The sequence below is a fragment of the Cordyceps javanica genome, chromosome 5, assembly GCF_051103115.1.
Source record: "Cordyceps javanica chromosome 5, complete sequence".
In the NCBI taxonomy this organism is placed as follows: Eukaryota; Fungi; Ascomycota; class Sordariomycetes; order Hypocreales; family Cordycipitaceae; genus Cordyceps; species Cordyceps javanica.
The window spans coordinates 161431-187737 of NC_139299.1; the positions used below are offsets into that span (position 1 = coordinate 161431).

At 52.7% G+C, this 26307-nt stretch overlaps 5 protein-coding genes across 5 annotated transcripts; 3 read left to right on the forward strand and 2 right to left on the reverse strand.

Annotated features, from left to right (window-relative positions):
• Positions 1 to 5784: 5784 nt before the first annotated feature.
• V2A60_007300 (uncharacterized protein) lies at positions 5785 to 6286 on the forward strand (the record flags this gene model as incomplete). The annotated part of the gene is made up of 3 exons (XM_083258585.1): positions 5785 to 5915; positions 5973 to 6035; positions 6115 to 6286. The coding sequence occupies 3 exons, from the start codon at positions 5785 to 5787 to the stop codon at positions 6284 to 6286; spliced, it is 366 nt and encodes a 121-aa protein (XP_083114711.1).
• A 3264-nt stretch (positions 6287 to 9550) lies between these two features.
• V2A60_007301 (uncharacterized protein) lies at positions 9551 to 10465 on the forward strand (the record flags this gene model as incomplete). Its single annotated transcript, XM_083258586.1, has 2 exons — positions 9551 to 9834; positions 9916 to 10465. 2 exons carry the CDS (start codon positions 9551 to 9553, stop codon positions 10463 to 10465), a joined length of 834 nt encoding a protein of 277 aa, XP_083114712.1.
• Positions 10466 to 11178: 713 nt separating this feature from the next.
• Positions 11179 to 13591, reverse strand: V2A60_007302 (transcription factor domain-containing protein; the record flags this gene model as incomplete). The annotated part of the gene is made up of 4 exons (XM_083258587.1): positions 11179 to 12869; positions 12959 to 13058; positions 13147 to 13383; positions 13520 to 13591. 4 exons carry the CDS (start codon positions 13589 to 13591, stop codon positions 11179 to 11181), a joined length of 2100 nt encoding a protein of 699 aa, XP_083114713.1.
• A 4762-nt stretch (positions 13592 to 18353) lies between these two features.
• On the reverse strand, positions 18354 to 20846 carry V2A60_007303 (polynucleotide 5'-hydroxyl-kinase; the record flags this gene model as incomplete). Its single annotated transcript, XM_083258588.1, has 5 exons — positions 18354 to 19901; positions 19958 to 20248; positions 20300 to 20438; positions 20500 to 20710; positions 20795 to 20846. 5 exons carry the CDS (start codon positions 20844 to 20846, stop codon positions 18354 to 18356), a joined length of 2241 nt encoding a protein of 746 aa, XP_083114714.1.
• Positions 20847 to 21378: 532 nt separating this feature from the next.
• V2A60_007304 (DNA-directed RNA polymerase I subunit RPA34.5-domain-containing protein) lies at positions 21379 to 23498 on the forward strand (the record flags this gene model as incomplete). Its single annotated transcript, XM_083258589.1, has 2 exons — positions 21379 to 22630; positions 22687 to 23498. The coding sequence occupies 2 exons, from the start codon at positions 21379 to 21381 to the stop codon at positions 23496 to 23498; spliced, it is 2064 nt and encodes a 687-aa protein (XP_083114715.1).
• Between the last annotated feature and the right edge of the window lie 2809 nt (positions 23499 to 26307).

A 26307-nucleotide genomic window follows, 5' to 3' on the forward strand; every position in this document is an offset into this window, starting at 1 on the left:
CTCCAGAATGGACGAATGAGCGCAACATATAAACATTAAATAATGAAAATTAAGATTAATTTTTCATAATGAATCAGAGTCATAATGCATGATAAGAGTCAGAGATTGGTTATGGGAAGGCTTCCCGATCGCTGAATTTGGTGGCTATGTGTAACGATGCCTTAACTCTAAGTCACAGTTGATCAACGTCTGTTTCTTAAGAGGTGAGTCGGGTTGAGTCTGGCTACAGGGTAGACAGAGTATGAGCAGTATCAAGGCGTATAGGTATCATCAAGAGTAGAACTCTCAATAGTGAACTATTGGTTAGACTGATCAATAGAGATCTAGACTACCTGGCTATCAGGAATCTTCCTTCCTTATATTCGTCCCGGTGCAACTATATGCCGCTGCGCTGCTCGCGGCAACCTGTGCTCTTCCTTATGTACATGTCAGAAGTCGTGCGGCTCGTGTCCGCTTCGCTCGCCAGAATGGCTGTCAGCCCGTCGCCAAAATCCCGAGTATAGATCCTCTTTGGCCTGGATTGGCTGGCGCGGGCCGTCAGGTCCGCAACCAGACATACGCTCTTAAACGACGGGATGCAGTTGTTCCGCCAGTACGGCAACACCTTTGGCCTGAAAGAGCTGCATCTCAGCATCGTTCTAACCATTGACGCCGAAGTCATCAAAACCGTCCTGTCTCTCCGCTTCAGCGACTACGGCTTGGAATAGCTAGGCAGGTCAAGTGATGCCTTGCGGCGGGTGCATCGTTCCTTGCAGCCTTTGAAAGCACTGCCTGAATTGTCTGCCGTCGTGGATCTCACTCAGTTCAGTCGCAGGCCCAGCGAGCGGATCTGACAGCCTGTGCCCGTGGACGCCATGGAGGTGCTGTACTACAGCATAACTATATATCCTACTTACAAGCTTGAACCGGAAAATATACAAAACATACTCAAAAGATCCATCTTTATAATATTACTTCCAAAAAAAAACATTGGAAAAAACTGTATAAGCATATGACATAGGTTAGAGTATAGTAATGAATTAATACAAGTATATATTATTGTTATATGTGCGTAGTAAATTCCGGCTGCTGGCACTTGATGTTCAATAACTACGCAAGATCGTTGTAACTGCTACCAGACCATAAAGGTCAACAATCTATTCGCTAATTCTGACTGCATACTATGCAAAGTGATGTGCCCGTAGACCCGTGATCCTGTTGACTATTGACGGCGTTCGAAAACAGAGGCCCGCCAGTATTGACGTGCTACCACTCACTTTCGACCTCCAGCCAGGTGATACCAGCGGCCATCCCAGGTCTAACAATTACGCTGTTAGTTAAAATATACTCATATACTAGTGGTTCTTTACTGATTTCTTGATGGAAATAGAAGATGGAAAATGATTGTGATTTTTATATCGTATACTACTCGAGTAACTGAGCTCTATCGCCATCATATATAAGCTTTGTGCTATAATAATGTAACAACACTATAATATAGGAAGGAGGGGCAGACTAGCTACTTTGGTAGGCCTCCCGGAAGATCAGACCCGGGGCTCAAGGAAAATGTTGCAGTGAAAGAAGTTACGTCATAAACTATATTTTTTTGGCAATCTAATAAAGTGCGCGATACCCGTCCACTCCTCTCGATCAAGGGCGGCGATCCGAGCCTAGAGACCGGGTACCCTACTCCTCAGCCATGGCAACCTCGAGTTTGTTCTCGAGGCTACGCCGGCCGAGACAAGCGAACCCAAGGCCAGGGAATTTAATTACGAAAGGGGAAAATCATGACCATTTTTCCTGTGACCTGTATTTTTCGGGGAGAGACAAGTGGCCGAACCAAAAGCAACAAAAAATGGGGGGGACGACAGTACACGAGACGACAACCAGAGCTGAACGCCTGCGGCGAGTTCAATTGACAGGTCCGGGCGGGCGTCTGCCTCGCCGTCGCCAGGTTTTGGGCGGGCTCGCCCAACCAATTCCCACGGAGCCCTTTCCGGTGTTGTAAATGTGTGTCGCAAAATGAACCCCGTCTAGCCATCCCCCCCCCCGGGCTGATGGTGAGGCTTTCATGTGTAAGTAAGAGAGGGGCTGACTGGAGATTGCAGGAACGCGCCTCTCCGTCTACGTGGTTTTGTGGTTCTTACTGTCGCAACAAACTCTTTCTGGCATGATGCTGTCTTTCACAAATTGTGACTCCATGTAGGAATCACCACTGATGGCCCTCTTAGCGGCTCGTACCCTCCCATGCCTCCCTCGCGTCAGCCCATCTCGCCTACGCTGGCTGCTACATACTCCCCCCCCGCCTCTGGAGCACCCTGTCAGGGCAAGGATCAGCCACGAGTTGTACGCCGACACCCTTCTAGAATAAACCGAAACCCTTCCACCTGGGTCGCGAGGCGTCTGATTTGTCAACGCCAACGGCTGTCGTGCCACGCCGTACAGCCGCCATTCTTCGGGACCGCGAATGCAGGAGAGAGAAGGCGTTGAAACAAACATTTTGCTGTCATGATCGACGGCCTCTGCCAAGCCTCTTCCCCCCCCCCGGTCCCCGTAATGGCATTAGTAGACTGCCGCGTGAGAGGAGGGGGGCCGGATCAATACAGTGCTAGTTTGGCGGCGGCGGCGGCATCACATTCACCCAGCGCTGGCAGGCCGTGTGGCTCGAACAAAGGGCAGAGAACAAGGGAGCTACAAAAAGATGGATGGAAAGGCAGGGCAACACGAGTCATGCCAGCCTGCTGCATCTCCAGCAACCCCTGACGTGGTGGCTGCAGATTACGGCTGCCGTTCGATACATGCCCACTTCTGACCTAGTGAAGACGAGACCCGACACCAGCAAGAACGGCTATTTCCCCCCCTCTTAGCCCATGCTGTTCGGAGAATTTGCCAATTTCGGATGATTTACCATGCCATCTTCGATCAAGATTATGAGAATCTGCAAGGATTACACCCTCGCGAGGGAGTGGCTGTAGAAGATTCGGTCCCCTCGACCCATGCCAAGGGACAACGCGCAAGGACTAGCTTGGTTGAGCCCGCGCAGGCTGGAACCGAAATCTCCTCGAGTTGGCCTCGAAATCTGTGGATGATATTGTTGGTAGCCTCTCAGTTCACTTCGTCGCATCCTGCACCTTGCTTTTCGATCCCATGCACTTGCATCTTAGCCACAGACCCCTACGAGCACCTTCTGCTACCACGTCGGCGCATCCAGTGCGAGTGCAGCTCCAGGTATAAAACGGGCTAAACGGGCTGCACCTGTTCGAACCGAAGTCAACCTGTTTTTCTCATCTCAATCTTCTCTAGATTCCCTGCCCCAATGGTGTCCATAGCCTTTCTTTACCTATTCATTTGGCCCTCTTCCGACTTCGTCGCCATGGCTGATTCAGAGACCGCAGACAGCTGCCGCGCCGAGTAAGCTTTCCCACTTTGTTTTCTGCAATTGACACTGAAATAATGGTGCCTCAGAATCGGAGAGATTGAAAGGAGCAATCAGTATGCCTCCACGGAGACGCTGCTCCTTGGCCAACCGAAGTAAGTCGGGCTGTCTCGATGATCGAAGCCTCCTTTTAGCCCGGGCTGGCTGCCACGATTCCTGAGCGCTGATCTTTCCTCTCTGCAGAAGATATAAAAGCAAAAAGCGAGCTTATGAGAAGAGGAGACTGGGCCTTGTACGTGCTGAGGAAGAATACGGTCTTGACGCTCCAGCCTCGGGCGTAATCCAGAGGCTGGTGCGGCAGTGACCTCAGGAAGCATGGCTGTAGAGAAGCAACTTTGAACCTTAATTGACCATGTTGCCGCAACTTTGTTAGCTCCACTAGATATGCTTGGAAATTGTGTACCTGACCTCATTGACATGATCTCGTCGCCGCGAGCAAAGGGCGTCGTGTCCTATTTTCTGTTCGTTGTCGAGGCGCCGCCAGCCAGTCACCCCGCTTCTGAGCCAATGAAATTCCAAGCTTCTTGAGACTTTGTAAGTCATGCCTAGAGCTCGCAGTGTGAGTCAATTCGCTGTTCATACTTGTCCGTGGCGCGTGCATAAAGCACCGCTATTCAGCCTATCATTGTATGATGGGGCAGAGTCGACAATTAATTAGGGATCATCCGCGAGGAGCATGTCTCACAGCCGCAAGCGGACAACTGTTTTGCTGTCGTGAAAATGGGCCGAGGAAAAAGCAACGAGGCCTTGCAGAAACCGCAATGTTTATGGTTGGAAACAGTGCTTTTGCCACGGGGTCAGCCTTGAGCCGGCTGACGTTCGATTCGCGGCACTTTGCTTTTTAGCGTAAGAGACGAGTCCGGTGGCCATTGTTGATGATTCTCGGGGCATTGCCTAGCCTGGCTGACTGCGCATCGCAAGGCTCTCTCTCATGTTGGATGATGGCGAAGCGTTTGTCATTGCTGTGAGCCCCCTCCCCTGTCTGCACGGACACAGGCGCTCTCATTTTCCGCACACATGCTCGGTATATATGCAAGGGAGCTATCAGAATCGCGTGGAGCCTTTGCTTCCCGTCTGACGGCGTCCAAACCCTGGCTTGGCCCAGAGGAGCCCACCCGTCCCAGCAGCTCGGGACTGTTTTGACCGGGGAAGGGCGGGAACAACGCTACCAGACGAGAGTCATCCAACGGTAGACGGACACGCACGTCGGAACCCACGCAAGCTCTCCATCTCCACTGGCCCGACCAGCTGGGCCAGACACGGCAGTCCCCTTGTCCCCCGTCCCCCCCCCCAGAGCGGTGCGACAAGTCCTGACAAGGGGGGGAAAGAGAGATTGCGAACACGTTGCAGGCCGTGGGTTTGGCTCCATACCTTTGCTTGGCCCCATGGTTGTCGGCTGGAGCGGCGCGCATCCTTAAAATCAGTTCATTAGTGCAACCAGAGTACCGGGTCAAGCTGCACGAGTGTGTACTGGTAAATGACTCTGGCTGGTCCCACTGCGAATGCACCATCTTATCCTGGTCCTAGCCGGCTCAGATGCAACTTTCCCAGTGGGAATAAGAAACGAATGCATTGGGGACCTGCTGCCCCTTGTCTCGCTTGGCGGCGCTGCTGGCGAGCCTTTCTTACGGAGAAAGACGATGAGCTGAAAAAAAATCAACAAGATTATTTTTCTCCAAGGTATTTGACAAATATTGTCGGCGGCGCCCCTTTTGACGTGCAGCAAATGAGCTGTAAGACAAGCGTCGTCTGTCCCGCCAACTACCGAGTACCGCATCGTTGCGACGCCGAGAGGTAGAAGAGAGGGAGGGGTGTGTGCAATCCAAAAGACCCGAGACTTGACAGGAGGAGAAGCTCATGATGCACGTTTTTATTCATGGCCTACGCGCCGTGTACGGTTCCCACCACACGCTCGCAGTTTGATCACTCCCAAAGAATGCGCTGGATGAACGTGCCTTTGCGAACCAGATGCGCACCGTTCTTCGAAGCGGACGTCAGCGAACCTGCCATGCCGAAGCCGCCGCCTGAAAGCGGCAGGGGGGATCTCTCAACCAGGTGCAATCAAGGCGATCAAGCGGGCTCCTCGGATATGATTATTAGGTCACCGCCAGACGAATATGGTTGCCCATGTCGGGCAGCAATTTCCGTGTTACGCAGTAAGAAATCTCGTGCAGAGAAGGTGTGGTGAGGCTCAGGGGAGGCCAGTCGGAGCATGCTACATAACAGCACCATGTCCCGTGATTGATTGATAAATTGATTTCACCAGTGTAATAGCTTCTAGTTTTTATCTTTATTTCTTTGAAGCGGTGCCGTTGGTGCTGCGATTTTCTTTTCACAACTCTAGCCTGCATGCCCACCCCCCCAATAACATGGCCGACGACAAGAACTTGAATCATGACCAGGCAAATGCCAATGAGGCCAACGGCAGCCAGGCCAACCACAGTCAGGCCAACGGCGGCCAAGCCAATAGTAATCAAGAAAACGACACCACAACCGACGGGTAAGTCCAAAGCTCAACTGCCTTGGTCTGATTGTTGACGAAACTTTTTTTGGTCAGGAGCCAAGAGGCAAAGATGACTTCTTCCTTTACCTCGATTGAGGTATCGGACGGACGGGGAGAGTGAGTAGCCGAGACAGACCTACTCAAAAAAGATGTAGTGAACAGATGCATCATCCTTAACTCATGCAACTTTTTACAGGCCAATGACACTGACAGAGAAGATGATGACGGAGCGCACAGAGGTGCGTCGCGACCTAATGAGGAATTACGCTGACCAAGTATTTGTGCCGGGGAGCATATTTCGACTGACGGATAAAAATCCCTACACCAACGAGATACCCTTCTCCACCTCTGATGAGAAGAAGGCATGAAAAGCAAGAGAGAGGCGCCAGAGTTGCCTCTCGGTTGCAGCCTTTTTTGCTCCACCGAGCAACAAGACAACGATTGTCAGCTTTGGATGCGCTGCAGGTGCTGCCTCTGTTCTTTTTTTTTTTTTTTCATAAAGTTTGCAAGCCTTGGTCTGAGATGATTTACTTGATAGAATGAGATTAGCTTCATACTGTGCCGTCGCCGCTCGTACCTAGACGAAATTTTGCGACTTTCCCATTTACATGATATCGCCTGTTTGTGACACTGTGAATCCGCAAGCTGGTCGTCAACTCGGACAGCAGAAACTGTAGCATGGCAAACTCGACGGAATTGCAGATCTCGATACTAGAATGAAGCCGCTCACCGCCTGTATCGTCGGGGGCGCAGCTCAGTACCTGTCTTTTCGATTCGACGTCTGCCTTGGGCTCAGACCAGCCAGGCTCTCGCACCTCGATCATGTTAACCGCTCGGTGATTTTGGGCACCGAGTGGCAAAATGAGAGACGGATTTTTTTTTTTATTTACACATCACACATCACATGACAGGTCTGTGTGTTGGGCCAAAGCATCGTTGCGCGATGCCATGATGCATCGTCGACAGCCCAACAAGGCGGCCGCGCGCACCATGAGCCAGCCAACCCGGCCCGGTTTACGTGATTGAATGACCGAATCCAGCATCCGGAGAAATGCTTTTTTTAGCGTCTCACCCACCTTTTGGATGGACGCATTGGATAGCCCATGTAGGTGGTCACCACGTGAAACTCTTTTCGGGCCTTGCCTGGTTTTAGTGGCTGACAAGGACCTTGAGCAAGGCGGGGAAATCCGATGCAAGCAAATGTTTGCTCACAAGCATTTCATCTCTTTTATGACAGCCCAATGGCGCTCGACGTTTGATTAGATGCCCTCTTAAACAACTTTGGGGGCCAGAGAAAATCACCTACCTACCTGACCGCACATGACAGGCTTCCCGACGACTGAGTGAAGACGGTCGGCGTACCGACCGCGGTTTACCGGGATGAGGCTCCCACGCCACACTCTGCAGCGCCAGATGCCCATCATATGACCCCGCGTCAAGGGAACCAGCACTATAGTTATAGTATGATGGAATGCGTCGGCTGAACGACTGTTGGGAAGCGGCGGGAGAAAACACCGCGCGGCCGCGTGTTCGTTCCGTCCGTTATTGATAGATGGATATCCTTCGTTGGGCGTGGGCAAGAGGGCGACACCGTTTGCCAACCTCATGTACACATGTGACATGTCCTCTCCCTATTTTGAACATAGATTCCTTTCCGCAAGACAGATTTTTTTTTAAGGCAACGGTGGCGCAGATACCTGCCTGAGAAGCCCATCGACATGGCAAGTCGTATTGAAATGCATCATTGCCCAAAACAAAAAAACCAAAGAGAGAGAGAGAGGAAGCGGTAAGCCAGAAAAACTGTACAATCGAAAAAAAAAATAATGTGTAACACACCCTTTTTATACACCGCCCGAGTCAAGAGCACGCTCGGCGGATGCTGTGTGGTTCAGTCGGGCAGAAACAAGGCTGTGATGGGCGGCATAGCTTCCCAGAGGCTGGACATTTTGGACCACGGCAACCTCCTCACAGCTGCGCGAGGCTGACTGTGACGATGTGGGATCCGGTTCTATTCGTCAAATACCTACATGTCCTGAACAATGTATTCGCCCGGTCTTGTATGGATGAATTAAACGTCCTTGCAGAGTTGGCCGGGGTCATGATCTGCAAATGCTGCGCTTGACTGCCAGCACCCGGCTGTCCCTGTCCCAGTCGGCATAGCATGCACGGCCCTGAAGGACATGAGATGAACTGTATTTATACATTTTACAAGTTGAGACGTAATCAGGATGGCTATCCGTATACAGGATGGGTAATAAAGTTGCTTAGCTTTCCGGCACTTGGCAGAGTCGTGATGCCACGGCACAAAGCACAGCTCATCTGCCAAAAAGCGATCTGGACAGTCCTGCTTGCCTTTTCAGCCACCAGTTTAGGCCCAGTGCGAGAAAGCCATCTCCGGGCGGGCGGGCGCACACCATGAGAAATGTCGCACATGCGGTAACCAACTTAGCAGAGACACCAGGCGCCGCCCCCCTTCCCCTCCCTCCGGCCCCCTTCCCCAACAAGGAAATAAGTGACCAGACTGAGCTTTGTGCTGTCGACGACAGGGGAGGACCTCGTTTGCCTTTTGATCGATATGCGGGAAGGAGAGACCCCTTGGACCGGCAGTCCACAGCGGCGTGGGAGCTGTGTGACCCGGTCCTCGCTCTAGTTCTTTGTGCCTCTCTGCCCATATCGGGACGGTTGTCGTCGGGCGGAGCGCCCAACGCAGGCATCCAACGACTTGTCGTGTACGTCCTAATATTGGAACGCGGTACTGACATCACCAGCCGAGCTCGAGCCACCAGCTACAGCTGTCAGTCTCGCATCAAGCCCCCCGGCCTGGCCGTCTGGTTGGCCACAACACTCATGGTACCTGCGCTGCTGTAACTGCATAGTTTGACGTTGGACCCCACGTCTTGGAAACATTCTGTAATAGTACTGCACGGGGGAGGGAGGGGGGAGGGACGTTTTGGCTACACACACCCCTTCCCCATGGGCGGTCCAGAACGTAAAAGGGCAAATGTTGGGCTAATGATTTGAACTGCTCAGCATAAGGCACCGACGCTCGGTGCAATTATACACACGCCCATAGCAACTGCACCTGCATCCGGGGTGTAATTGCAACGCGCGAGAGCATTTCACACCAGGACGTGATGGACGAAAGAAATGTGCTAGGACCATAAAGGAAGATCATTTCCGCCTTTCAACCATTCGGGAATGGCCCAGACTTTCTTGACCGTTCTTTCTTTTTTTTTTCCTCTGGCCATCCGTAAAGGATGGCCGGACAGGTGAGCAAATCATATAAAAGAGGTCACCACGCTGTTAGAGGCCGCAGCTTTTTTTTGTCTTTCATGTTGTTCTCATCGGATTCTCATCTTCATAAATGACATTCTCTCATTGTATGCTATTATACTGTGAAGTAACTTTCCTTCTTCGACTCCCTTTGGGCCCCCCCCTCACCACGCGTCACCCCTCTGTACCTTGCCATCCGTCTCACGTTTTTATACACTTACATGACTGTCAACATTTATATCGCGATATACATCACCATATACGTGACTCGGGGTATATACCGGAAGCAGAATAGACCGTGACAGGCGATAGAGTCTGTAAGTAATCAGAGTAAATTCCTCATCAGTTATGCCTTGGACATGCAGACCCATCCATCTGTGGTCAAGTTTACTTACCAAAAGTCCTCTCCTCTGAAGCAGTGGCCATTCTCGCACGCAAGAACCAATCATGACCTCCCGCCAGTCTTCGTCGCTGTTGTCGCCGCCGCCGTCACCGTCGCCGTCGCCATCGCCATCACCGTCGCCGCCGCCGTCGTCTTCCTCGTCATCGCCGTCTTCTCATGCCTCTTCTTCTCTCCGAGTCCATCCGCCTTCCCCAGAGCTGTAAGCAACTCTCTCATTATTCCTGCCAATGAGTCCCACTTGTAGGGGCAAGAAAAAAGCAAAACGGCATTCCCCTCCAAGCATATCAAAGTATAGCTTGAAATACTTACACGTCCCTCAAGTGCCAGCCTCTCCCATCAAATTGTACAACCACAACCATCACTACCGCTCACGGCCAGCAGCGACTTGGCTGCACCTGCACCTGCGGCGGGGACAATGTCAGTGGCTGTCGGCTCGTCCGACCCGACCACGGGTCTGGCTTCCTTGAGCGCATCAGCGCTGCCGCGAGCGCCGCCCCCGCGGGCGGGAGCGGTCGTCGGGCGCAACGACGAGATCGCCGCCTGGCGGGAGGCGGCCCCGCTGCCCGGCCTGATGGCCCACCACCGCCGCCGCGAGTGGGAGGACGTGGTGCCGCCGCCCCGCGAGCGGGAGCAAAGGCGGCGGCGGCCCGAGGCGACGCTGCAAATCTCCGACGACGATGATGACTCGGAGGTGCCTGCCGGTCGGGATACGGGGACGGTGGCCGCCCCCGACAACGTCGACACTGCTGCCACTGCTGCTGCCGTCTTTGGTCCGAACGGACAGATGGCGCAGCGGCGGCGGCGGCGGATGACGCCTAGGGCCCGTATGGAGGAGACGAGGGAAAGAAGAACCTCGGGCAGAAACCGTTGACGCACCTGCTGAGCGAGAGGGGAGGTTCTGAGCCATGCATTTATAGCCGGCGAGCGAGCGTCTGTTGTCGTAAGTCGCATTGAGCTGTCCTTTTTTCTCTCTTTGTGGTTGTCTTTTCTTTCTTTCATCCATTTCCCTTTTTTTTTGTTTAATTGCCTTCATTTTCTTTTTTTCATGTTGTTTGTTTCATTTCTTTCTGTTCCTGCGTTTGTTAATGTATATTATATAGAGTTTAGACCTCACGGGATGATGATAAAGATAGCTAGAGATTTTTTTGTACAATCGGAAGGCAGTGTATGAAAACCACTTGTCATATCCTGTCACGATCACGGTTGAACAGAGCACGTCGTACAAGCCAATGTTGTGTTTGTGGCCGCGTTCTGGTACTCTTCATGGCCTGTTGGTGCACAAGATAGAAACTTTGGGCCGCTGTTTTTACGAGAGCAATGAAAAGAGGGCAGACTGAGTTTCTGCTCCCGTTTATTCTTATTGAAATAGTGCATCAATTGAGCATCTCTGAATTAACGCCAATCCATGATCCTCCAAGTGTTTGTGGCCTAAAAATGCCAACGAAAAACCGCCGTTCGAGATGGAATAATTGCGCCGGGTATGTGTGTATACAGTGACTTTGCTTGAAAGGCCCTTCTCCCTCCACCATGTTCAAAAATTGATACAAATAAAGCTCGTGCTCCTCTATAGCATATCGTAAATCATTAGACGTTTTGACTAGGTACAAAATTGAGATCCAGACTTTGATAGTTCCAAAGCGCTGCCAAGTCGCCGAGCTGCTCTTCCGAAAACCCATCAATGGAGGGCTGCGCATACGATTCGCGCGGCGTGGGTGGCATGTAAGGATTTGGCGGTGCGGGCATCAAGACATTATCGGGAAGTGCTTGCGTGGCTGGTGGGATAGAGTATGTTGCATCGTATGTATCGTAGGCAGGCGTCAGAGTGTTGGGCATCGAGTAGCCTGCCGACACCTCCGCAAAGCCAGAGCCGTAGGCAGGCGAGGCGCTAGCGATGCTCTGGGCCGCTCCGCCACTTCCTACGGGTGAGGCCGAGTACGTGTCAAAGTCATCAGTGCTGCCCACGTCGCTGGAGCCGACAGAAAGATCAAAATGCTGGATAAAAGGCGGGGTGAGGGATTCCTCCGTCGCTCTAGCACGCTCGTGGTGGTTGCCGGACAACTTGGGAGGCATGTAGGGATTTTCGATGCGTTTTGCCAATTTGGACAGTATCTCGTATGACGTTTTGGCGGTGCGGGTTTCGGCTGCCAAGCGGGCGAGCATAGACCGGGCAGATTCGATCGCCATGATGATCTCTTGTCGGCGTGAGATGCATCGGTCCTCATCGTGCAAAATGACGGAGCAGAGGACGGCAGCGGTATCGAAAATGGAAAATAGAGCCCAATGAAATCTGGCATCCCTGGGGTACAGAAACTCGAAGAATGAGGATAGGGCCGACATGAGCTTCATCGTGTAGGTGATGCCCTCGTCGCGTATTCTCAGGTCATTTGGGGGAGAGTTTACCGTCATTCGTCTCGCCATGTAGGCGCGTATTGGATCTAACAGCATGGAATAGGCCATGGTGTGTAAGTAGTGGCGATGGAGTGTGACCCATGTATACTTGGAGTCGATCGACGTATCGGGATTCTGGAGACTGTAGACTGACGGGAACCCCTGCATCCAGTCGATGATGACGCGAGTGTACTGATCAATCTGCGCAGGAGAAGTCACTTCTCGTGGGGAGCCGAAGCGACTCGCCAGCTCGCCGATAACTTGAGACTGAAGTTTCATGTGGAGAAGAGGTGAGGGCGAATAACTTTCCAACGTGAGGGCAGGCAGCGACACCTTGCACTCGGAGCGGTCAATCAGCTTTGGCCGTGATAACAGGGCTGATATTTGCCAGTCCCAGGCGTCCAAGACGCACCACAACCGCCTACGCATCTCAAAGTCAAATTCTGATATTGAGCCTGCAAGCTGATCTTGGTGGATGCCCAACGCTTGAGCTTCGCGAATGGCGGTGCTGAGCGCATGCCAGGACTCGACGAAACGGGCCTCGGACTTGTACCAGTAGCTAGAGTGCAAGAGGTGTTGGACGTTGAGGATATGGTTGCTACTGATGGGAATGACAGAGTGCAACTCGCGGGCGGCATTGTGATACTTGTTGGAGAGGTTGTATATGGGCTCGCCGAGTTCCATTTCGAGCTTTCTCTTGAAATCCGGGTCTGTGTACTGGGTCGAACAGGCACATACCATGAGCAAGAGACAGGTCCATTGGAGGCCGAGAGGTTGGGAGGCGAAGCGGGCCATCCACCACTCGCGATATTCCTGTAGAAAGGCCGGCGGGTAAATGATGTAGTAATGATAGTTGACGCGGGAGAGGAAATTTTGCACTAGAGAGTCTGTCAAAGTAGTGGTTAGTTTGGCTGTATTTCAAGGAGAAACGGGGAACAGGGACGAGCTCTCTTTTTGGTTGGCATGCGTAGCTTACCTGTTGTGGTACGGGGTGGAAGCACCTGAAGTGCACGCTCTAGCTGGTGGCAATTGGAGGCAGCCATGTAATGCTGTTTTGCTGGGGGTTTCGGTTTCTTCTTTGGGGCACAATATGATTTTAGCGATATGCACGGCGCAGAGGAGGTGGTTGCAAGTCGCTGGTGGGATATATCGGCCTGGTCTTACTTCTGTTTGCACCTCGAGATTGGTGAAGAAGTGCGCACCACCGTAGCCGATGGCGGCGAAATCTTGCGCATCATCGTCGTCGGAGCTAGAATCGGGCTGCTCATCGCGATGCCGGTTGCGCTTCCGACTCCCACTGGAAGGCGCTCGTTCTGCCGATGCGGCGACGGTTTGGGAGAAGTGGCAGCGGTCGGCGACCTTGCGTTTTTGACAGTGATTGCAGGGCCACTGGCGGTTGCACTGCATGCATGTTAGATGTTTTGCTGTCGAGCAGGGCAAGGACAGGCAGAGAAGGGCAGGCTGTCGAGAGAAAAGGCTCGGTTGTTGCGCTGGACATGAGAGCATCTGTTGGTGGTGGAATTGAGGCTTAACATACCTTCTGCTTACGCCTTTGACACTCTGTGCAGGCAGAGCGGACTTGGCCGTTGTCTTTTGGGCTGGCGTCCATTTGTGACGCGATTTATGAGTAGCGCAGCAGCATTCCCGTGTGATATGAGTGCGGGAGAGTGGGAGTTGTGGGCGAGGACCGGAGAGGGTCGAGGGCGCAAGAGGTGGGAATGTCGTTGAAAGTCCAAGGTAAGTAGCGTGTGGGAGCGAAGGCGTTGAGAGAGAGATGGGGCGAGGCCGGGTGGGTTAGTGAGGTAGTTTAGAAGGGGCAGGTTGTGAGGTGAGTGGGGTATCTTTAGGTCTACTCTAGTTGTCTGGTACTATAGGAACAGTACGAACACGGAGTACTTGACTACCTACAGGCAATAATGTAAATTACTCAAGGAATTGTACGGATACTGGTAGGTAACTAGGTAGGTAGGTAGGTACTAAGGCGGTTACAGGCACTACTTACTAGGTACTGAGTAGGCCCGTCAGCAGCAGCAGCCCTCCAGAGCGGGGACTTTAGCAGGATCGAAAGAGGGGATGACGGCTGGATGGAGGGGATTTTGCGGTGGGCTTCCATGGGCTGATGGTGGGGTTTTGAGCACCGTCTCGCGTCTGTACTGGTAGACTGAGTCTGTTGGTAGGCTAGTAGCTACGTGCAGTACGGAGTACTTGATCTGTACATGTCCAGAGAGGCAACCCATCCACTCTTGTAAGAAACACTGACCAAGTCAAGAATGAAAAATTCCATCATGTATTACATATATACCGGATTCGCACCATGTTCATTCTGTCAAGTATTTTACCCTTTTCACTCGAATCAATGCCGAGGCCTTCGAATGCACCGCTCTCCGTTATCGTGATTTATCTAGCTCCGAAACAGGGTACCACCCGCTTGGGCTGATGGATGGACGCCGAGTTGCCGCCCAGGTCCGTGATGTGATTCAAAGAGGGGCGATTCCTGTGCCAGGGAACAAGGGTTCTCGGCCACCCACAGCCGTTACGCCCCAGTACAGATTACGTTTCTTCTCATCATGCTTTGACGGCTTGCCGGGTATCTAAGTAGGTGGCGAAGCTCTTTATCTGCGTCTGCGTACCTACAGATAGACTCAATATAACACGTGTTTGCAGGCGACAGACTTTGTCGCCAAGGCTGAATGCCATCAGTACAGATCACCTACCTAGGCAGTGCATGCCCGTCTATCCTACATATTCGAGCGTCTTGGGCCGTCCCTAGCGGTCCAGCCTGGGCTTCCTCGCTGCAAAATGACAAATATGGCACGTATTGATGGCCAATGAATCTTGAGCCACCCCACTGCTCAAGACTGAGAAGGGAATAGTCGTCCCGCCGTCCTCTCTCGAATTGCTGTACGGAGTAGGGAGTAGTCGACAAATGAATGTACGTCGTTTAACACCCGAGTCGGTTCCAAAGACGAGAGTCCAGAGGCGAAAAAGAAAATAAAAAAAGAAAATTAAAAAAAGAAATGAAACGAAATGAAAAAGCAAAGAAAACGGGGCGGATGAGGAAGAGAACTGCAGAACACAGGGCTTGAGTCAGTCGAGGGGTTCCAACAGGAGTCAACATGCCCAGCTCTGACTCGGTCAGACTGCGGCAAACCGCCCGTTGTCGTGCTAGTCAACCACCTAGTGCACCTAGTGGTCAACAAAGAAAAAAAAATGCCAACGAAAATAGCAAATCCTTTTATTATTACACTAATACACGGCACACACGTTTGTTGCTCCTCCCGCTAATCTTTCTTAATAAAGCGGTGCGAAGAAGCGTTGCAACATGTTGGCTAGCGTCAAACGCACCGCGCGCGCGGGCGACCATCCATCCTTTCCCTCTGAACACTTAATTGACCTCACTTGCCGAATAACTAATCGCCTACTAAGAGACCTACCATCTTGCCGCATTCGCACCAAGCCCAAGGTAGCCAATAAGCAAACCAGACATCACTTGCTTACGAGCAAACGACAGATGGAGGCAATCGCGGCTACAAACAACCACAAAAGAGGCAGAGTTTGACTCTCCTCATATTTACCAACCTTTCGTTTTATAACTTGTCATAATTCTTTTTCTCCCTTCTACGTCTGTACGTGGGCCCCGGCCGCCACACTGACGGCACCATCAGCCACCCACTCTTGATCCCAACGGTCGAGCAGAATGCCCACCATCACCACGGTCCATCACCACCAGCACCGCCAGCACCAGTGCACCACCATCATCACCACCATTTACCTCCGACACTACTGCACTACTGCACAACGCGCACATCTGTCACATCTCAGACTGCAAGACGCATTCTCTGCTGCTCAATGTCTTTTACCGTTAGCAAAGTCTTTTAGGCAAGTCTCATTGTGATTACCTGCCACCTGCTACTGTTGTCTTGGACTGAACCCTTCTCCGGCAGGATCCCTCATACGCACAAAACTATTCCAACGGCCCCGTTTGCCCCGTTCAGCGGCCCCCAAACAACTCGTCCACCTTGTTCACAAATCCAAAATTCTACAGGCTTTCCTTTCTGGGTCGCCGGCATACACGTCCCAAGACTTTTCACGTCCCATCCCGCTAGCGTGGGCTGCTGGCCGGGGCCACAAACTCAGACAAATACTAAAAGTACTCACGACCCTTGGCCTGGATCCTTGGAAGCGACTCCCTAAAATATACTTTCTTTTTTCTCGTCTCGGGTCCGCTGGCCTCTGCCCTGGTCGGAATTACAGCGACGCAGGTCTGACCTTAATCCGAGCCTCGTCCTGCCCCTGAAGCCAGTACAGAGTCTTGGGGAACGAATTGTAAAACATTGAAAATCATGCCCTCTTACAAGACGGTCCTCGTCTCACCGAATTTGCTGCATCATCTTTGCATCGGACGGCAGCAGGTACACCGGGTTTCGCAAAATGACCAAAGAAATAAGGGGGAAAAAGGCACTCACACAAGCACACGCACACGCTCGCAGTGTTGGCCAGCCATCTTACTCTGTACAAAGTACGCATACGTTTTTTGTTGTCTCTTTACTCCTCGGAGATTCTCCCGCCATCCACGGGAACATGGCACCGGTCCAATCAGCAACCTGACCGACTGATCTTCCCCGCCATCCGCGGAACTGGGATCGCCACCCCTCCTTCAGCTTCTCTGCTATGACACCGTACGTACCTTGAGTCCTTGACGACTGAGGGGCCCGTGGCCGGCTGATGAACTGGGGTTCTGCCTCTCGCACTGATTGAAATGCGACCTAGCGCTCGTCTACCTCGCTCTGCTTTGCTGGCATTTTTTTTTTCTGTGACGCGTTGTCGTGCAAATAGTGCTTTCTCGCTGCAAAGCAAAGCGCAGCTTTGCGCACATTTACCCCTCCCTCATTGCCAATACTAACAACACGACAGCATTCAATGTTGGGGGCCTGCAAGCCAAAGTTCCACACGTCACAAAGCACATTAACATCTGTCACATTGCACAGCATGAACACAAACTCCTCACTTCCCTCTATCCTGCGCGATTGCTCATTCCCCCAAAACGTTACAGCCACACGTGTAGATAGCCCCATTGTCCAGTGGCTGCCAGTCTCTGCTGAACCGTGGACCATGGGGATGGAGCATCTGCCGTGTCTGAACATGGGCTCATTAGAAGTTGAGCGACGGCGGATTTATGGCTTAAACGTGTGACGATAAGGTTCCGCCGGCACGGCGTTTGGCATGCAAGGCCACAGAACATCGTCCGTTTTCAGGTCCCGCCTCTCTCCAAACCCATATTTGTACAGCCACATGTACATGCGCAACAAGTGGACAGTAGAGTTCAAACGCTACTTATTACTCTACTGGACAACTAGAGTCTGTGGGGTCGCGCTTTGGTCAGCCAAGGGTTGTTCGAAAGGCACTGACGGACGATTCACACACAAACACAGCCAGCCGTTCATCTAAATAGACCCGCCGCCGCGTCCGTCGAAGCCTAATAAATCCCACTGCAAGAACGGCTTCTTTCTACACCCAAGTGCAATGCCCAATTCGGCCGGTGTGCGGCAAGTGTCCGCCACATAGTTAGTGGTTAGCCTTGGAATACGATATAGTGATGATCGCTCCCGCGCAACGGCCCGATAACTTGGACGCTGATTCTGCTTGAAGCAGGGTGTATCGCATCGCCGTTGCCGAATTTCTCAAAGTACCGTGACACTGGCACCGATGGGGCCCCTGATTGAGTTGTATTATGCAGTGTCGCAGCCAGGGGGCCAGGAGCTGCCGTTTTGTGACTTCAGATCGCCGTTGCGCGATTGAACCTTGAACATGACCATGGCAGCAGCCCTTGCACTTTCCAAGGCATTCGACAAAAAAGATGGGATGGATCCGGGTTTCATGATCTAAGACCTGTTTGGCGGCCGGAAAGCTCCGACGCAGGACCACACTCGGTATGCGATTCGTCATTGCCAGTAATACAACAACACCGCCGCATTTTCGTGCAAGGAGGTAGCCCTCGTCCTCCTCCGAAGGACGGCATGCCGGCCTGTATGCGACTAAAAAATGGCATGCAACAGGGCTTGTCTTACCTGACATCTCATGGTGCGCAGCATTGAAAAGCGCACAAGGATTTCCGGCCTGCCAAGCCCCGTAGTATCAACGTTGTGCCGTTGTCGCAATTCGCCGGCAACCGGGTTGCTGGAACTGCCCCTACTTGAAGAGAGCGCATTCCAAACACTACCAAATCATCCCGGTATTATGGGTCGAACAAACTTGGTACCTGCACAACGTAGTCCAGCAATCCACTGTGTTCGCACAAAGATGGTGCATCGCCAAAATGGGGAATACATCCTCTATACTTTACAATTTTGTATCGCAGCCAAATGGCCGAGCTAGTCTCCCATGTTTCTGCCCAAATCCCGCCGCACGCGCCAGACTCCCGATCCCACGGGCCGTTTCTGGTTACCTTGAAGTATCTCCAGCCACGGCGCTGCGGCTACATCTTGCACGTCTTGGATGTCGTCCCGTATGGTGCCAGGATCCTCCTCGTTGACCGCTTCATACGTCAGATCGAGGTCCCCCTGCTCCTTGTCCTTCTGACTTGCGAACGATGTCTTGGCGCGCTCGAAGAAGAAATCTTCGGCATACGCCCACGTAGGCGCGTCGAACTTTCCGTGTACGAGAATGATGTCGTGGTTCTGTGAGTGGGCACTTTGTATCTGCGTTTCTGTGATCGGCGAAATGAGCTGTAGTCTTTTGTGTGCAGTGTCGATGCCGCGCACAAGAGCCAGCCCAATGACGCAACAGAAACGAGGGTCCAAGGTGGCATCGTTGGTATTGGAGATCATCGGTAGCCCTTCTGGTGATGCTACGATCTTGAGAGTATCTGCTGTCGGGGCTGTCTCGGTATCACTATTCTCTGTTTGTGTTTCTCCTTCTATAGTCCGCTCACTCGCGGCAGGTTCCCGTAGCAGTGAGTCGTAGCCAGCAATAATCTCACGAAACGCATTGCCATCTTCAACCTCAACTACAGCCACGACCATACCATCGATTGCGGCTTTGAACAGCTCAGGCGGTGCCTGGTAGTCATAAGATAGTATTCCCCGAATCCCCTTCCTCTGCGAGTCGTAGCGTACTTCCCAAGGCGGCACAGCGGAGACTGGTCGGGGATTCCAGCTCAGTATTGACGGGCCGCCACTTGCAGAGAGATCGGTCAAGTGGAAATATGACATGGCCTGCATGGCGCGTAGTTGGGATCCGGTTCTCGCTGTGTACTCGGAAGGCTGTGATGGCAGAGTTGAGAATTCATTCCGCGTGACAGACTCTAAAACATCGACCACATCAATAGGGCCATCCTCCGACATGTATACAACTTGTGAGGGCATCATTTTGGTAATCAGCTCCACCAGCAAATCGAGACCTGTTCCCAAGATCCAGCCCGGCGTGTTGATGAGTAACGGACAGTTTCTCAACGTCCTGCGATACGTTTCGTATAGGTCCGCGGCACACCGTGTATAGAGAGAAGGGGACGAGGCGGGCGATACCGATGCCAGGGCATGACTGCGCAAGACTCTGTGGCCGGCTTGATGCGAGCCAGGATGCGAAAAGGGGGCGCCAAAGTTTGGCCGAGTGATGTGAACGAGTGACAGCGTTCCAGCCGGTGCATACTCTGGCTGCCCAGGATCTAGGTCGATGACTGCGACTCCAGTGGCCGACTGTGGCGTGGTATTTTGATCCGCTGCACTGAGAAGGCGGTTTGTGAGTAGTTTTGAAAAGGTGGACTTGCCAGCGCCCTTGGGGCCGCATACAAGAGTAGAATTCTGAGCACGCTGGTCAGCCTTTGTAGAGTTGACGATGTCAGAAATCGCCTTGTTCCACTCTGGTGGCGAGTTGAGTTCCTGTATGATGCTCCTCTTAGGAGCGTCCTCCGAGGTACAAAGCTAGGCGCGGCATGTCAGTGAATGCACTTTCTCGGTCGCGGACCGGCCTTTCTTACAATTCTGAAGGTATCCTCGCCAGAGCTAGCAGTATCATCGGGCTGCCCCTCTTTCTCATGCCATATGCGCTGGTATAGCGGTGACAGAGAGGAAAGGCAAAGCAGCGACCCGTCCGCCCTGTCGTTGTGCAGTTCTAGGCGTGTCTTTTCAGAGGTACGAATGACTGGTAATGCGTGGCAATGAGGGGAATGAATCCAGTGAATGGTTTCAGACGCAGTGAGTGTTGCACCGAGTATAGAAACTTCACCCGACCGGACTTTGATGCCAAAGCTGCCGAGGACGATGAAGCGCTGCACACAGTTCAGTGGGCTGGCAGGGCCAGAGAGTACATTGTACGTTACCTCGCTGTTGGTGAGTCGTAGCTCGCTATACCCATCTTTGCTTTTCCTATGATTCTGCTTATTCAAACGGAACGACGAGTATGGAACAATCTTGGGAGTCGAGGCGCCACTCTCTGGCGTCGTGTCGCCCTTGTCAGTGCTGTCACTGCGTCAGCCTGCGGAAACATGGTGTACACCACCTGCACAAGAGCCGCACTCACATGCGCCTAAGGACACCCTCTCGGCGGGCAGCAACGGCTTTGGGCGTACTTGGGCTCTTTGGTGAGCCCCGATCAGCTTGGGCGACTCGTTGCAGCACGCTAAACTGGTTGCCGACTCGCTGCTTTGGCTTATCTTCCGGGGACGAGCTTGCCTCGCGTAGAACGGCAGCGGCGGCAAGCTGACGGCGCGCAGACAGAGCACTCACGGCAGCTTGAGGAGAGAGAGAGAGTCAGTTACGCCTCATCTATACTCGCAGAATTGAGGCCGCGGGTTGGTTCCCATCGCCAGACTCACACTTCGGCGCATCCTGCCGTTCTTCCAGCTTCCTACGCTTGCTGGCCGACATGGTAGGTCCAGTGCTTTCTAATGAATGACCTGGCGTCTTGGGTCGCAGTTTATGTATTTCGCAACATGATTGTTATAAGAGTTGCTGCACAACTGCTGTGGACGTGGGTTCGTCTTTGGCTCAGGTTATCGATAGAGGTTGTCCCCGCTAAAATTTTCAATCGGCTGGCATACTTACGAGTGACAGGCTGAAAACGAACATGCAGAAAAAGCCACGACTTCATTTTCCGAACACAGCTACTAAACTTGCTCTGTTATTTCAAACAACCAAAATCAAGTCACGCAACAAGAGAAATACATAGTGTTGCGAAAGATTCGGCTCTGTTGTCGTGGACTTATACCAAGTAAACATCGTGCGCACGGGCCACTTGTGTACACGTGCAGAAATTTGCGGGCGGTGGCAGGTGAATTGATTGATCGCGAGGCGCAAAAAAAAAGTTGAAGCTTCATACCTTTGCTTTTTTCCCCTTCCCCAACCAACCAACCCATTGACCTCGACGAAACACCTAGCGGCCCTCCTGCAACGCGCCAAAATGGCCCCGAAAGAGCCGTTCAAAGTCCATTCACTCAGCAAGCATATCGAAGAGACCAAAAAGGGCTTGAACGCCGGCACTAGTCGCAGCAAGAAGCCTGCCTCGCGACCCGCGACCAAGAAGGCTGCTTCCGCGCCCGCCGCCAGCATCTTTGACAACAACAGCGATTCCGAGTCCGAGAGTAGCAGCAGCAGCTCGGATGACAGTGACGCGGATGGCGCTTCGTATCTGAAGAATTTGACCAAGCCCAAGATCCCGAAACGCCGCGGCAAGGACGACGAGATAGCAGATAGCGACGCCGAGCGAACCTCTGCTGCGAGTAAATCAAAGCCCGCCAAGACAGCCGCTGCACGCAGCAAGGCGGCAGAATCTTCCACCTCGGATGGTAATGATTCGAGCGAGGCGGCCTCGGAGAGCAGTGACGAGGAAGTGAGCCCCAACGGTGCCTCTCTGGAGCCCAAGACTGCCTCAACCAGCGCAACCAGCGCGGCGAGTCCCACCAGCAGCAGCGGCCCAGACGAAGAGTCTGACTCCAGCTCCAGCTCCGAGGATTCTTCCAGTGACGACGATGCCGACGCCGACGCCGACAGCGAAAGCGAGAGTGAAGCTGCCCCCGCCAAGGCGGCCACCGCTGTGAAGAAGTCTGCCGCTAAGCCTTCCAATGCCACGCAGCCTGCATCTGACAGCGACGATTCTAGCCCGGAGGAAAGTGAGTCTGAAAGCGATCAAGAGTCGCAGCCTGTACCATCTGGATCTGGCAATAAGCCCGTCATCAATGGTGTCAAAGCAACGAAAAAGACGGCTAAGCCAGCTGAGAGTGACGACGAAAGCGACGGCTCCAACGAAGAAGAGTCCGGCGCTGCATCCCGGGACGATGGTCAATCTAGCGATGAGGAGTCGGCCGATGAATCTATGCAAGTGACAGAGCAAGCTCGCAAGTCGGCACTTCCCCGGCTGTTGCCTCCCGATTTCGAGCTGCGCAAAGGCGACAAACAGAGCAATGGCCAAGACGTGGCCCGTGTTTGCAGCGAGGCCAATCTGCAGGGAAAGCAGCTCTGGTACTTTACTCTGCCCGCCAATGTCCCCGTGTCTGTCGTGGAGAGCCTGGAGTTTCCCATGGATGCTTCGCAACAGGGAGGCACCATCCTGCACCATGATGGTGCCGATTATGGCATTTCTCTTGACGGCGCGCCCCCAACAAGATCGATTCAGATTTTGATTCCGTCTGCCGATGGTAGCACATACCAGCCATGTAAGACTACCTTTCAGTCCGTACCAGTAGCCATGTGTGGCTGACAGATCTTGTAGCTGCCCAAAATGTAGACGAGGTCATGCAAATCCGACGCATCACTCAACTTGGCGCTACTACAGCCACGCCGGTAGCCGTCGCCTCGCCGACCAAGGTTGCCCGCCCGCAGCCCAAGGGCCTCAAGCCGCGGTTCCAGCCGATTGGAGTCAACAGCGACATGGGCAACATCGGCCCTGTCGCCGACGACGAGGGCGACGATGAGGACGACGTCGTAATGCAGGATGCTCCAGCCACTAGCGCTGCCCCCAAAGATTCTCAGAGCAAGCACAAGAAGCGCAAGGATGCTTCGGACCCCAAAGAGAGTGCCAGCAAGGGCAAGAAGAGCAAGAGAAAGCACAGCAACTCAGACGATGAGAATGCTGCAGCCGCCGAGCAGCTGATGGAGGAAAGCGTGTCTGCCGTGACCAAGTCGAAGAAGCAAAAGACTGCACGCCGCGTCAGTCCTGATCTGGGCTCGGAGCCTTCTGCTCCCACTGCTAAGCAAAGTCTTGTGGTACCGCCGGCCATTCCTACTTCGTCGCCTGCTACTACTGCTGCCGCTGTCTCTGGTGGTGGTGGTGGTGGTGCAGCGTCCGCTACGCCAGTCAAGAGAAAGAAGAAACCTAGCAGCTCTGCGACGAAGCTGTCAACCCCCGTTCACAGCTCGCAGGCTTCTAGTGGCGGAAAGAAGGAGACGCCGGTCCCTGTGCCCGTGGTTCCCGGTCTCGAGAAGCGTGCCGCGTCCACCGACACCCCCGCCAAAAAGAAGTCTGCAAAGGGCAAGGACAAGGGCGTTGCTGCCGCTGCTGCTTCTGCTGGGCACTCCGTCTAGGTTCAGGGGCACCACAAGCAGCCGCGACAGCGGAACTGGTTCTTGAATCCTTCACCGCAACGCCCCCGTATGTAGTAGACGGCAAAGGGAGAGGGGTGAAGGAGAAGAGAAGACTTTGGAAAGAGGATTTCCGCTACATGATGAATACCCATATTGGAGTGAGACGAAGGCAAATTTGGTGACGAAGGGGATGACAAGAAAAGAAGTGGAACAAGGTGAATGTGGAGGATGATATTTTGCTTCTTGTTGAGTTGGCATTTACATGGAAGGCGTTTGGGCCCAAAAGAATTTGTTTTGCTTTGCTTTGTTTTAGGTTGCTTACATTGTTTTTTTCCAGTTGGACAGCAAAGGTTGAAGACAAGAAATGATGATGGCTAGTAGAGCTATGTGAGGAGGACCCCCGGCGTATCGGGGGAGGGAACTAGTGAGTGAGCCTGGTATAATGGATGACAGAAGTTTTTTCCAATGTTTGAGTGCACTTCTTGAGACTGTTGGTCAATGACACTGCGACTGGGAATCTTGGCTCGGTGGTTTTGGCTCGGCTTTTTTTTTAACGTGGTCTATTTTTACTTGGCACCTCGCCTCGTTCTACGAGAGCCCCTGTTGAATTCCATTCTATCCAGTTTGGGCATCCGGCGGAATCCTACCAAAAGGGAAAGACTCAACTTGCCCGCGTGTGGCGCGCGCGTGGTTGCCACTGGCCGCAGCGATCGAGCCGCAGCAATAGCAGCAGTGACGTCTCTCTGCCTCAAGAGTTCGAGGGTTTACTTACGGGGTGATCTCTGCACAGCCACCCGCCGCGTACCAGTACACGCCGCGCCGCGCGCGCCGGCCCGCGGGCGGTGTGACGTACTTGGCGCAGCGACTTCCGATTTCTCATGCGAATCTGGCGAATCTGCCTCGTTTATTAAAACAGAGTTTGGGAAGAAAGGGGAGGGTGAAAGGGGGGTGGATGGAGGCATGCTTGGCACGCCATCCTCAGCCAAAGACTGTATAGCCGATGCCAGATTTTCCGAGCTGGGAGAGTGAGAGAGAGAGAGAGAGATCATGCGACCGGGGCGGCGGCCGACGGTGGCGGCCGGTGTGAAAGCGGTTGCAAAGGCGTTTAGATACTCACATCATTTCATTGTGGCATATTCGGGCAATGGCAGTTTTTTTTTTTTTTTGTTTTTGCATCATGTCAGCGTTGGCCGGCGATGCCGGTGGTCCGGAGTGGACGCCCCGAGGTTCGACCAAAGTGAGCCAACAGGAGACACAGCAGCCAACGCAAAGCGCATACTTCCATGACATGCTCAGGCAATTTCGTTTCTTTGTTTTCTTTCCTTGTCTTGTAAATTCTTTGCCCCAGTCTCAAAACGCCGCTTTTTTGGAGCCGCCAATGTCCGGGCCTGGCGGAGAAGGGGGGGGAAACAGAAAAAGACGTTTTGTTATTAGGGGTCCTCATCTACTTGGTCAATCCACAAAAAAAAAAGTTGGGCGGAAAAGCTCCGACAACAATGAATGTATGGGTCGATGAAACTTGCTAATCAGGCGGACAAGATCCGGCGGTGAATAGACTGGTGTAGAAATTGCATGGCTTGCTTCAAAAAAAAAAACAAGAAAAAAAAACAAGAGCTACTTCTCATGCCCTGGATCGGGGCTTGAGCAGCCTCTCTCTGCAGTTCTTGGCAATGTAAAGGGCGTTTTCGTGCTGTCGCGGTCACTAACAGGCTTATGCTACAGATTGCCAGTATAGGCAATCTTGTGATTGTGATTCAGTCCTTTGTTTGTTTCAGCGAGGCCAAATAAGCTGTAGGATCTGTTTCTTGGACAAAGTCCCACCGTATAGTCTATCACGCTTTGGTTTTCGGGATGCTCCTGTCGCCCAAGACATGGAAATGTCCGTCAAATATCCGTACGGTCCCAAAACATGACCATGGCACGCCAGTAAAAGTGCCGGTGATGCCGGAAAATGGTGGGGTGATGTTTCCCGCTGTTAAACTGTGCGGAGTTTGGAATGCTTTCGTCGATAGGGTTTTGACAGTCACGGGACATTAACGGTTTTCTCCGCGGATCAATTACGTCGTCGGTAGCCAATCGCGTTAGTGACTACGAAACAACAACATTCTCACAAGAAAAAGAGCGACATTACTCCGTACTTGGAGTCGGAAAAAAATCTTCGCAGCAACGATCAGGACGACGATATCCCATCGGGAAATGTGGACATGTTCCTGTAATAGTACTTGGCTGGCGATTAGCAGGAAATAAAACAGCCGGAAGGACCAGTGAGAAAGGGGGGAAAAAGATCAAAAAAATTAAAGAGGAGAGTGCAACGCCGAGCAAAGTACTAGGGAGATGGTATCTGAGCCTGTCAGTGGGCAAAACTGTCGACTCACACTTGTAATCTGTACTTGCGCGACAGCGACTTGCAAAGGTTTTCACACCATTATTAGTAACTGCTTTCAGCAATACCATGGGTTATTAGCGGAGGCAAAATAGAGTACTGAAGCCTTTCAAGCCCAAGCAAAGCTTTTGTTGGAGTAGCGCGGTTTGCGTTGGTTGCTTGGGAAATTGCAGGCCCCATCAGCCGAACGCAACAACGCTGGGCTGACGTGATGGAAATTTTCCGCCAGCTGCTAGGCTGACAGAGCCTCGATAGCAGATTTTGGCCATGGGTACCTTTCTTTTTGTCATGGATAAAAAAGATGTAGAGCAGAGGCTGTCGACATGGTGCATCACCGTCACGATAGTGGCGTGTTTGTAAGACTTGGGCGCCTAACAGTACCAGTAGGCACATGATTCTTGTTGTGGTGCTACTACCTTGTACCCC